A 12,670-nucleotide genomic window follows, 5' to 3' on the forward strand; every position below is an offset into this window, starting at 1 on the left:
GAGCAGCATTCGTTCTGCAATAGGGGATGAGTAACCCCCACAAGATTTGTCTTCTGTTTCTTGAAATAGAACATGAAACTTATTAGGTCCTTAATTTGGTAATTTAACTTGAGGCTTTAAATGCTGAACGAAGAAAGCTACAATTCAGACATGATGAATTTTCCAGTGAGCTTTGAACTTTCATTGAAAATGAAATCAATATTAACCTGAAATATTTGGTAAAGTCTCTACTGTCCCTTTGCCTGCCTTCCTCCTTTGCATCTTGATTTTTTAGGCTCTGCTCCTCCTCTCAGAGGATCTCCCACTCCTGACTGTGGGTATTTGCAGGTGTGCAACCCAGAATTTTCGGTCACAACTCTGCCAGACTTAGCTGCAGGAGCAAAAGGGACTGCTGCCCACCAAACTCACAGACCTCCTTCTCCAGAAGATGCAGCTAAAGCAGCCCCTTGTTCCTACCACTGCTACAACACAATCGTCACAGACTGAACTGACATGAATATGCAGGGCCCTGAGCTGCAGGAGTGGCTCACCCAAGGGCAGTGGGGAGAAGCTCTGGGGCAGCCACCGCTGCTGCCCTGCCAGGCACTGTCCCTAGCCCCAGTGCTCCCCTGGGCCTGTGGGCTGGAGCATCCTTGCACTGCTGACAGGAAAGGAAACATTTTCCAGCCTTAACCACTTGAAGCAGACAATATGCACAGGTACTGGAGGGGGACAGGGTGCCCCTTTGAAAGTCAGTATTTCCACTGAACTTAGAATTTTTAAATGCTTCCTTTCCAGTATGATGAATACTTCAAATCTTGAACCATATAAGTACTTAAGCTCTGTTTCCCTTCTTATGTCTCTTCCTTTTGCACAGAAGAAACAATCTCTGAGACTGTCCTTTACTGGTTTCCGTTAACTGATGTTCACATTTTGGTCACTCAATATCTAAATTTTTTCACATTTGTTTTTCATCTGAGTATTCCATGCAGTAACAGCCCATCCCAGAAAAACAGGCCCAAGTAAAAGAAATAAAGTATTGTTCTGCAGTAAACATACAGACTTTGAATGTTTCAAGAATGCCAGTGCATTTAAAATTCAGATTTATTTCTCAGCTTGGTTTAAGTTGGTTATGAGACAATATTCGCACCAGAAATGTTCAAGCTGTCACAGTAATTAATTTTCCAGTTCGCAAACACAGGAACCAGTGAAATATGTAAAGTAGGCTTCACTGGCAGTGGAACTCTACTCACTCACGGTAGCTGAGGCTCTTTGTTACGCTTAGGTGTTGCCTAAAGTTTTTATTTCTCATTATTATTCTCCCTGTCCTCAAACCTGGTTTAAATCCCTTTCCCTGCTTACAGATAGGAACATGCAAAAATAGTTGCAATATCAGAATTTGATGCGTATTTTCAGAAAGGCTGTTAGACTGGTACTTGTTTCTTTTTAAAACTACCTATCACTAAAATTCAGAGTAAAAATCTGCAATTTCCAGTCAAACAAACATGCTCATGGTCTTATATGGTATCTGCCTCAGCAGATAAGTTGCTGTGGGTTCTTTTCAGCTGACACCTGAATGAGTTCTTTGCTTGTGCTCTTCCTACTGTGTTTTATATTTAAGTCCACTTCATACTTGGTTTCCACATCACACTCCTACAGCTTAAACAAAGCATACAAAGGTATGCTCCTGTCAATTCAAACGTGTCAGTGAACAGGCCAGAGTTTTTATCAAACAACTATCCCAAACACGTCTAAGAAGTAATAAAGACATTATGCTCCAAAATAAAACCAGAAGAATTCACTATAAGAGAATGACTGCTTTCCGTCCTCTGTTAATCAATCCTGACAGCTTCCCTGTTGAAAGACTATTGCTTAGGATTCCTTCTGTGCTTAAATGCCATTTAGCCTGTTTGCACCATGTTCTTCTCATCAGGTTCTACAAATATTGCACATATGCACTCGGTGGTACTGTCTGTAACAGAAAATCAGTGGGAGCATTCCAAGTTGCAAAGTTATCCACCGGTAACCTGTTTTGGACTCGGGTCTGAAGAAAGGCAGTTTTGTTCTTTATTTTTTTTTAACTATATTGCATTGCTGGTTCCTTTTCTTACCCCCCAAGGAAAACCTGAAGATGAAAGACTTGATTAATATAGGAGAAGAATCAGTCACTTACAATTTTTGCGTATGAATATCGCCCCTAAATGTGTTTCTTGTAGATCCTAACTTGTGCATGCCAATGAGTCCTTGGTTTGTATTCCACTGTGTGCAGCCTTGCTCCCGGACTCCTCTGTACACCAAGGAGCTTCTGAAACACTACTGGTGCAATAGTTTTCTTCAGGTATCCCTTAAGCAACCAAGGCTAAAACTATATATGAGAATCACTACAGTATTTTGTTATAAATCATGTGTCCCCAGGATGCTAATGAAAGGACACAGTGGGTCTGTCCCTAGATCCTTCCTTCTCCAGCTGATTCTCTTTCCTTCATCACTGAGATTCATCAGCTGCAGCAAGCTACAGGGCAGGAAGGGACTATACAGACACTTTCCCCAAGGTGCTTTTCCACAAGAAGAGAGGGATTGCGTTCCCCTCTTTATCATAGAGCAGGAGCTGGAGCCAGCAGGGCATTGTCCAATTAAAATTAAAGAGCAGCTGCTGACAGTTGCTAGTGGACTAAATTGGTTCTGTGGGGAATAGCTCATTAGAGCAGCCGTCCCGACGAAGAGCTAGTTTTATCTCATAGGGGCTTCTACGGTTTCAACTTGCCTTTGGCCCATACCAGAACTACGCGCTGGGGTAACGTTTGGTGCTGCGACGCTCGATGCCGTGCTGCCTGGTTCAGACTTTGCTTTTCCCACCTTAGCGTCGACCTTACTAAAAATTAACCACAAACAACAGTTGGAGCTCCGCTCGCACGGCCACCCCCGTTTCCCAGGCGGGCTGCTCTTCCCCCCCTGCCTTGAGCAGCACCTCCGGCCCGACCTGCGGCACAGCCGGGGAGGGGGCTGAGGCTTGGGGGGGCCAGCGGCGACCCGCGCCACCTCTTGCTCTGTTCCTCTCTCAGGGGGGAGGCAGCGGGGCCGGAGGAGGCCGGTGTCCGCCGGGGGCCGGCAGGGTGAGGCTCTGGCAGAGGCTCCAGTTCGGGGAGCCACAGGTAGGCGGCGGCCTCTTTTCCCAGGTTCGCGGAGGGTTTTTTTCCCTTCCTCCCTCTCTCCTCCTCTCTTCCCAGCTCTCGCTTTCCGGGTTGGGAGTTTGGTGCGCTCAGAAAAGCGCCTGCAACGGCGAGGGGTTCCCCAGGTGGGGCTGCTCCGCGCTTCTCGCTTCTTTCTCCTCCCCCTCTCTCTGGCTGGCTTTCCTCCTTTGTGGCCGCAGCCAGGGCGCTTCAGCCCCCCTTCCCACGCTTCCTCCCGCTCAGTCTCCACTTCAGGGAGAGAAACACGGGCTCTTTCCTGCCTCCCGGCCGCAGGGCAGCGCCGCTTTCCCCGCGCCGGCCGTGCGGCCCCGCTCCGCTCCCTCCCACCCTCTCCTCCCGCCTCTCGGGGCCGCCCCCGGGGCCGCTCCCGCACATGGGCGCCGAGCGGGGCTCCGCCGAGGCGGCGGCAGCAGCGGCGGCTCTTGCCCAGCCCCGGAGCGCGTAGCCCGGCCGCCCTCCCGCCCCGGTTCATTTGTTGTTGTTCTCCCTCTCTCTTTCTCTCTGCTCCCCCTGAACTTTTGCACCGCGGCCGCTGCGCGGATGAAGACTTTCCGCGGCGGGGACGCCTAGCTTCTGCCCCCTCCCCGCCGTGCCGTGCCGTGCCCTGCGCTGCCCGCCTTCTCCCGCCGCGATGCCGTTCCCCCTGCGGACCCTGGAGCCGCTGAAGCTGTGCAGGTTGGAGGAGGCCGGCGGGGATGGCGCGGAGCGGGGCGGCCCGGCGCCGGGGGACCCCGCCGCGGCGGCTGAGAGGGGCGGCGGGCGCCGCCGGGGCGCGGTGCCGCTCTTCGGGGCGCTGGAGCAGGTCAGCTCGTACGCGCTGGTGTCGCTGCTCATGCAGCTCTCCGACCTCTCCCGCTGCGCCGGCGACATCTTCGGCGGGATCCTCAGCGAGGCGGACTCCCTCTGCCACCGCAACGCCCGGCTCCAGCGCCGCCTCGGCGCCCTGGAGGCGCTCCTTGCCCGCCTCGACCACCGCAAAGTCAAGATCCGTGAGTGAGACCCTTCCCCTCCAGCGGGCCGGGTGGCGGGGGGATCGGCCGGGGTGTGTGCTCGGCGGGCTTTGCGTTATTCATTTATTCCTCTTTTTAAAGAAGACAATAAAGAGGGACACTTAAGCACCCTCCTCTCGCCCGTCCCTTGTTCAGGTGGTGGTGGCTGGCCCCGCCGCGGCTCCTCTCCGGTGCTGCGGCGCGACCTGTCCCCCTCCCAGTGACCCCGGCCCCCCGCTTCGTCCCGGCGGCTCCGGCGCTGGCTGCCGCCCGGACGGGGAGGTGTCAGCGTGCGGGGCCGGTGGTGCGGGTGTTTTCCCGGTGCCTGTCTCTAGCAGAGCGCTAATCCACCTCGGGGAGGGTGCTGCGGTGGGGACAGCCGGCGGCCGGTACTGCCGGTAGTGCCGGCGCGGGGAGGCTTTAGCTGGGAGATAGCGCGGTAATCCTGAGGCAGGGCTGGGTGGGTTTGTTTGTATGTTTATGCCGGGTTTGCGCTAGACTTCGGCTCAGCCGCGCTTCTGACAGGTCAGCCCGCATGCCTGATTAATTCTTTTGTGTGTGCATGGGAAAACCTCGGTAAATAGAAACCTGGAGGTACTTTGCAGCTAGTTTTGTATCTCTGGGCTCCCCCGAGCTCCTGTTCTGTGTGCAGAACTGATCCCAAGTTTGTATTTTCAACTTCATGCGGAGCACAAGCAGCCAGATACAGATTCAGCTTAGGACTCCTAAGTAGTGGCAGTATGGGGTAGTGCTTGTTCAGTTTCTTTCTGAGCCTGTAAAGTGGCCCTCGGAAGCGACTAACTGTACATCTACATAGAGTTATAGGAAGTTTTTTTCTCAGCTTGGTTCAGCTTTGGAGAAAGGATCCTGTAGAAATCTGCTACATGGAGTTTCATTACTGCATGTCCTAGCTCCCTGCAGACCGAGTGAAAGAAGGCTTGCGACATCAGTTTAGCTGTCTCAAGTATCGAGGCATCCAAAGAACTATGTTGCAACTTCTGGGACAGCTGTGTAAGGTATAAGCTGATTTTAAATAGGATTGCTGCTCAGAGACCACCAGTAGTGTTCTGTAGTTCATTGCAGAACTATTCCTCATGGAATACTTCAGTGTATGATTCCTCCAAAGGAGAAAGCCTTCATCACCCTTACCCATGAGCGATTTCTGTAGTTTGTAAGCATTAGGCTAAAGTTTTGAGGTAACCACTTTGTAACTGCTTGATAAACTTAAGGAGCTTTTCTTCCTCACCAAGACAGGTTTATCCTCTTCTGCCAATATAGTTGTGGTAGTTTGGCATGGCATGATGCAATCAGACTTGAAGTGAGAATGTTTTATCACTGGGGATACCGCAGTATGGTGCTATATTACATTGATGCCCTGATAGAAATCAGTCTTTATTTATCTCTATTTTAAATAGGGAGCTAATTGCTCCTGTACAATGATGCAATACATCTAGAGGGAAGAATGAAATACGGCTAGTGCTTCACTGTGCAAACCATGAAATTTTACATGTGTCAGACAGTTATTGTATTTGCTCTTGGTCATCGTTTTGCACAAGTTAAATATTTGCTGCTTTTTTAATCACAGCTCAGTTCTTTGAGCTAAGCCTCGTATTGCTTTTAATTTGATGATCTTTGCTCTTGTAATTTCAATTCCCAAAACTGGATGCTGCTCTTATGTTTGGCCTTCTCCATTTGGTTTTAAATTCTTTAGTAAGTGGCGTCTCTGCTGTCAAGTTTAATTTTGTTACTTACCAGCTGCATTGCTGCTGCTAATAGTTACTTTCTAAAGATCTTATTTAAGTCAAGGGAAAGTAATGATTTCTTTTTAATATTTCTTTCATAGAATCATAGAATAGTTAGGGTTGGAAAGGACCTCAAGATCATCTATCTATTCTATCAAGATTATCTATCTATCATCTATCCTATGATTCTATGATTCTATTTCTTTAATTGTATGAAATGCATCTTTTTTTAAAAGGAAGAGTTCTTTATTTGCCTATGGGTTGCAAGGAATTGGGAATTGATATGTAGGCTAAGCATGTCGATGTGAAGTTGCACATAAACAGATGTCAGTTCTTTCTTATATGCTTTCTGGATATTGTAATCTGACCAAGGAGGTCAGGTGGAATGATCAGTTGTAGTTAGCATCATGAATGTCTCTCTAATACAAGCCGTCAAGGCTCATCTGCAAGTTTAACCCTGTTCCTGGCATTAAAGGGAAATATCTGGAAAACAAAGAGCATGGTTTTATAATGCTGGTTTTGTCTGGGGACAGTGACAAGGGGGATTTTTCCTTCCCATTTTTGAAGATACTGAAGCTTCATGGAGAAAGCTCTTTGCTGTTACGGGACTATAAGAACATCAAGGATTGTAAGCAAATTTAATTGCTTTCCCATTTATTAGATTCGTATTGCTCATAAACCTTTTCTTGTGGGGAAAATATTGGAAGCTACTGTATCACTTGTGGTAACATGGTGTTGTATCAGATGACTTAAGTATTTTGCTCTGGCTTTCAGGATGAGGGGATAGGACAGTGTACACCTGTTTTTCAAATCACGGGTAATTTCTACTTGAATAAATGGCTCTTGTTCTCTTTGTGAAGCCCAGACAATAATCTCTTCTTGGAACTGGAGGTCCCAGGATGACTTTTGTGATCCCAGCATGAGCTTATATGGGAAGGACCAGAAGAGGGCTAGTGAACTTCAGATCTGGGTTACGAACACTTCTTGGAAAGTAGCTGCAGAATGGCATCCAGTATAAGCTATGCTACATATGTCCCTGGTGCTTGGGAAAGTACAAACATTGAAATTGCGAGGGGTTTTTATTTGTGTACTATCATCATTCTGTTGCAAAGTGATGTTTCCATGTTGTATCCTTCAGATAACAGGGGTCCGTTAGTGTTTGTTACTTGCTGAGCAGGGGTAGGGGTGTGAGGGCGGGAAGGCAGGCAGAACAAAGCTCTTTGTCTTCAGTTAGTCATTCTTCACAGTCATGGACTATGCTTGCTTGTCTGGCATAGGACACGCTGTGTCCTTGTGTGTGTGTGTAGGATCCATATGCTCCCAGATACACATAGTGGATTATTCATAGGTGAATGTGTCTTGAATGAACTCTGCTGTTTCTCTTGTGTTATATCCTCTTTGGTATCCTGTAGCAAATGCATTAGTTCGAGTACATCCATTTGTTGCATGTGTGAAAGAACTTTCTGATGTAGCAAACAGGTTAATGATGTGCTGTGTTGCAGTAGGTGCTATGTCTTTGCAACCCATACTAGGGGAAACTTCCTCATCTATCAAGAGTGGCTGGACTTCTGCCATGCCCTTCGACTAGGAGGCCTGCTTTTGAAGGGTCTTGTATTAGTGTGCTACATACACTCGTGAAGTTTAATTTCATGTCAGCTTCAGGTCATTGAAGGTAGCTCTCAGCTCTGTGATCTTAGCAATGGTTGGTTTTTTGAAGGTTCCGTGCTGATGTTAGGGTTCACTGGAATGGTTCAGCACTCTCTCGTTTGGTTTGGCTGTCTTAAATTTTCCATTTAGGGTGGTGGAGAAGCTTTTCTTATGTCCCCCAACTGAGAAACCTGTATCTGACTCTGTTTCAATACAAGGGTATTTTTAAGGCCATTTAGTAAGATGCTTTCCCAACATGTATTTGGGCTTTGCATGACAAGCAGGGTGTTGTGCCATAAGAAGGGACATGAAAATATGATGAGACACGTTCCTGTGGGGCTGGTGACTGGTTTATAACTCATGGTGGGGGGAGGCACTAATGGCTCATGGTGGTTTATAATATTCAAGTGTAGCTTGCAGTACTTGTGACCTTAGTTTAACTGCACTAGCCATGTCTAGAGAATTAATGAGTTCAGTGCTTTTATTTAAACAGCCTTTCATCAGGTTTTCATTAAGCTTATGTGCATTTCTGTTTTGCGTGGTGTTTTGTTACATGTTTCCAGCATCCAGCTGCTGTAATATGTTTTACACCATGGAACTTGCCTAACAGCTTTTCATCTTCCATCTTCTAGGAGTGTGCATCTGTAGCTGTGTTCTAGCATTAGGTGATGTAGTTTCCATCACTTTTGGTTCTCTAACGTTAGGGTGAGTGAGGACAAGTGCAGCTTTGAAGTGATCACAGCTCATCAAAAGGCATATGATGGCAGCGAAGAAATCTTGCGTGAATTACAAGGCCAGCTCTTGGGAAGCACTGTGAGGTTTAAACAGTCATTGTTTTCAATAGGGCATGAAGAAGGAAATTTTTTTCTGTGTATGTCTTCTACCATCTGCAGATTCTTATGCAAAATGTAATATTGCTGTTCTTCCCTGTGGATCCTGGTGGTTTGTCAGACTGGAAGCCTGTCCCTTTATTTTCTAGGCTATTTATTTTTAGTCTTTCTGAAGAGATGTTTGGAGAGAAATGCTGGGAGGTTAACCTAATGACAACTTACGGTTCAGTTTCTCTGGTAGTAGGATGGGGTTTGGCCAGTTGTACCTCCTATCCTAACAAGAAGAAACCGATTCTGTGGGAGGGAGGAAATGCTACCTCCTAATTAGCGTTGTTGTTTAAAATCCTTTGGTGTTTGGTTTTAAAGGCACAGCATAATCACTTGATGTCCACGCAGAACGTATATACATATGCATGTATTCCCCCCAAGTTTAAGTACGTTAATGCAAGAGAGCTGGGGGGATGGGAAGTATGGCTTTCTATTTGTCTGCATGATGGAAGGACAATCCAGTTTACACTTCATCTCCTGCTATTTTGTTTAGTAAGTGTTTTCCACTCTTTGTGTGCAAGGCAGTACTGGAGCACATTTCCTGCTTCAGCCGAACAGGAAGCTTTATTCAGCTTATTCCTAGGGAAACCCCTCCTCCATCCCTGGCCACCAAAAATGAGCATTTTACAAGACAGTATCAGCAGTAGGCAGGAGATGAATGGGTTGGCTGACTTGCTGGGCTTTCAGTAGCTTCTGGGGTAAGGATAGAGTGTACAATATATTTGTCATCTTGTTATAACAAGAAGAAACCTTCCTTTGAAAAAAGTTTAAGGAAAAAAAAGCCCAAAACCCAAGCAAAACACACAGCCCCCAACAGAAAGAAAACAAACCCTCAAAAAACCCCCAAACACACAACCAAAAACCCCAAACCAACCACCAAAACCATGGTGTGCTGTTGAGGAAGTTTTGGTGAGAAAGGACTGACTTTTAGGTGAACAATTCTGTTCTAGCCCTATTCGGGAGCTACAGTTTAGCTATGATATTCTGCAGATGCTTGAGGTGGCTGTGCACTATGATACTTTTCTTCTCTCTGTTGCTGTGCGATGCGAAGATTCAGCAGCAAAGTTCAAACCCTGTTAAACAGTTCATTGCCAAGTTCCCCTTGGATTAAAGGAAGAAGAAATTTTCTCTGTTACCGTGCTGTAGTTACTCGGGTTGCCATTCAGAAGCGATATAACTCTTGTTTTATTTAGCTGGTGCAAGACTAATGATCTGTGGAGATTCAACCTGGTCCAAAGGAGATTTCATTTGAAATAAGCAGGAAGAAAGTCCGAGTTAGAAAAAGATTTCCCATGGGGATGGTGGGCCAAGTCGCTGTCCTGCTGCGTGGCGAAGCTCCAGCTGAATTCAGTGTGGTGAAGGTTTAGCTTGCCGTTTCGAAAACAGTTGACACTCTTTGGCTGAAATGTAGGGCTGCTTTGTACATTTCTCAGAACCCATTATACACCACCTATGAATGTTTATTTCCGTAGATCTTGTGATTGGCTTGATCCTTGAGGAAAAGGGTGTTTAGGAGAGGTAGCTAATGAATTAAGCTTGCTTGTATTTAGTTGTTTTTAATTAGGATCTGTTTTGAAGGTTCCTAGATATTTTAGGGTACAATGTCCTCAGAAGTTTCTCTTCCTATTGGTATTGGCACAGTCTCAGCTTGGCTAAGTGCAAGCTAGTAATCTTGGTCTTGTGGGCTTTTCTCCTAAACTGCTAATATGAGGCTCCTGTAGAAGAGGCATTTTCTGGGTGAACCTATTCACAAACATAAAGCAACACAGTGGAAAGCCACTGAAATTCCTCAAAACCTCTGTACTGGAATTTAAGAAGCCTCTAATCAGTGGAAAGTCAGATGAGGCTTTCCAGGGGGATGGGGAGCAGATTATCCCAGACGTCTTAGTGATTCCTGCACCACCTTCTGCTTTTAGTGCTGGCTGCCATCAGCCACAATGTAATGTTGCTGAGGCCAGATTCACTATGGTAATTTCTGATCTTTTTCTGTATTTCTGGGTGAAAGAGAGGCAATTCCCCTTTCCCCATCTTTCTTCCCTGCTGCATGTCCAAATAAATGAAACCATAAATGAGGGGATGTGCTTTGGTTCTTGTTAGCAGGAGCGTTAGTGTAGCACAAACAGAGAGGGAGGTTGAGAAATAGAAGGAATTAAAAAATGCACATCGAAGACTTGGCAATTATGCAAAGTCCCAGTTTCTTTTGTAGTCATAAACTAGCTATCAGCAGGAGAGATCAAAGCTGTCCACCCTAACAGTTAACAAGATCGATTAAGCATGGTAATTAAATGTTGTTGTCAGCTGTAGGTTGGACAGGAAACCTGCTGGTTGGATGGCAGTCTCCAGAGAGCCTGGATGACATGCCACTTAAGAGACTAGGAAAAATACCTTTCTACCTGTGGGTGAAGCACAGATTAATGTGGGTGGACTTTGCAAGTTGTTTGTATTTATATCGTACTGTGTTTTAGTTGGGCAGGGCTGCTTCTGGCTTCGGGCTGTCATGGTTTTTTACTTTGTCATTTGTGAATTATGGTGTGTTAAGTCAGGTTGTTTTTACTTATTTATTTATTGGCCTCTTGTCCTTTAATCAGCATTGTGCAGATGAGATTTTGTTGCTCTTTGAGAACTATGAGTTGTTAGACTATGAACGTTTAAGGTCCTCCTGAATGTGGTTGTTCTTAAGTCACTGTGCAGTCTGGAGGCAGGGTAGTTACACCTGCAGAGAGAGACAGTGCTGAGTAATTGCTTTGCCATGGCTCTGCTTGGTAATTTGCCTGTTGGAGCCACTGGTCTGCACACTTCTTAGGTTAAGGCCCGATTGTTACTGTTATTTTTTTCTCCCTTCCTCCTCTGTTGCCTCTTCTCTTCCTCCTTTTCTTCAGTAGTTCAGGCTCCCCACCCTAGGTGTACTCTGAGCTGTCTCTCCATGTCCAGTCCAGCCTGCTCTGAGGTGTGACAGTTTCAGTGCCTGCACCTCGCCAGCTGTGTTCTGCCTGATTAAACTGATCTTGAGCATCTCCCCTTTCTCAAATGCAACACCCTCTGCATGCCTGGTAGTTGGTAGGATCTGGGAGAAAGGAGGTGAGGGGATGGGAGGCAGAGAAAAGAAAGAGTGAAATTTGATGGAGCTTCTGGCTTTCTCATGACACTGCGCTTCTCATGGCACCCCCTTCTCCTCCATGTCAGCGTTAGCCCCAGTGTAAGGCCTTCCTGGCTGGGGTTGTAGGACAGTGGATAACCCAGTAGTAATCCTGTCCAAGTATGTCCCTTTGTTCATTTTTAATGCTTCTCTTCCAAACATAGAGATGTCTACTGCTCTGCTTTCGGAGTATAAATTGAGAGCAAAACCATTTACACCATTACAGTTGTGGAAGCAAGAGTATCTAGTTGTTACTTGACAAAAAAACCCACAACAACCTCAAAGATACTCACTTCAGTGTGTGTTTGTGTCTGAGCTCTTACAACTTTTGAACTGAAAGCACACCTTAATGTTCAGTAGGTTGTATTTCCCTAATCTACATGCGAGCAAGCAGCTCTGTTTTAATCTGAAATTTAACATCTTGACAGCCAGTACATCTGTTAAGTTAGTTGATTGGATATTCCTTTAACTGGAATTAGGCTGTAGTCTAAGCAAATTTTGATTAAGATCATATTTTTTGTTTTTAATTAAGCTGCTGTGTTTCGGAGATTAGGACTATACCAGACGTCTCCTGAAACAAATTGCAAAATTGATGCTATCTGAAGAGCTGGGCCACTTAATTTTTCTATTAGCAGTACATAGTGATGTAAATCATAGTGGAAAAATGACAGAGATTTCAAGTGTATTGCTTAGGGTGCAGTGGCAGTTCTTTATTTTATTATTTTATTTTATTTTCCTGGCGGTATGTCCAAGTGGAATCTATGTCCTTGCTGCCCCCAATTTTTTTACTTTTAAGTGTCAAAATGCTGCCTCAGGAACAGCCTTCATCAGCTTTTAAACGGTGGGATAAATATTGCTGCTCGCTGGCTTACATGTATTCTTTTGTGCTTGGTTGTTATTTGGGTCAGCTTTCTCAACAGCTTGGGTTTGGGTAAGAAAGCAAGCTCAGTCTTTCTCTTGGCAAACAGACATCTGTCTTCTGTTTTCTACTGTGGAGAGTTTTGGCTTTTGGCAACAGATGGAGTTTGCTTACGGGGGGCTCAGCAGGACCTAAGAGGAGTGCTTTGTGGGTTATCTCGACTGGCACCTTTTGTTCCTGTCGTATGGG

At 46.1% G+C, this 12,670-nt stretch overlaps 1 protein-coding gene across 4 annotated transcripts in view; it reads left to right on the plus strand.

Moving 5' to 3' along the window:
• Positions 1-3,145: 3,145 nt before the first annotated feature.
• The window catches only part of NHSL1 (NHS like 1), a 176,601-nt gene continuing 167,076 nt past the window's right edge, over positions 3,146-12,670 (plus strand). For all 4 annotated transcript variants that reach the window (XM_065680736.1, XM_065680737.1, XM_065680738.1 and 1 more), the window contains exon 1: positions 3,146-4,159. In XM_065680736.1, the coding sequence (XP_065536808.1) occupies positions 3,802-4,159 (358 nt within the window). In that variant the 5' untranslated portion in view covers positions 3,146-3,801. The remainder of the gene's footprint in view (positions 4,160-12,670) is intronic.

Source organism: Lathamus discolor, chromosome 5 (assembly GCF_037157495.1).
Source record: "Lathamus discolor isolate bLatDis1 chromosome 5, bLatDis1.hap1, whole genome shotgun sequence".
Lineage (NCBI taxonomy): Eukaryota > Metazoa > Chordata > Aves > Psittaciformes > Psittacidae > Lathamus > Lathamus discolor.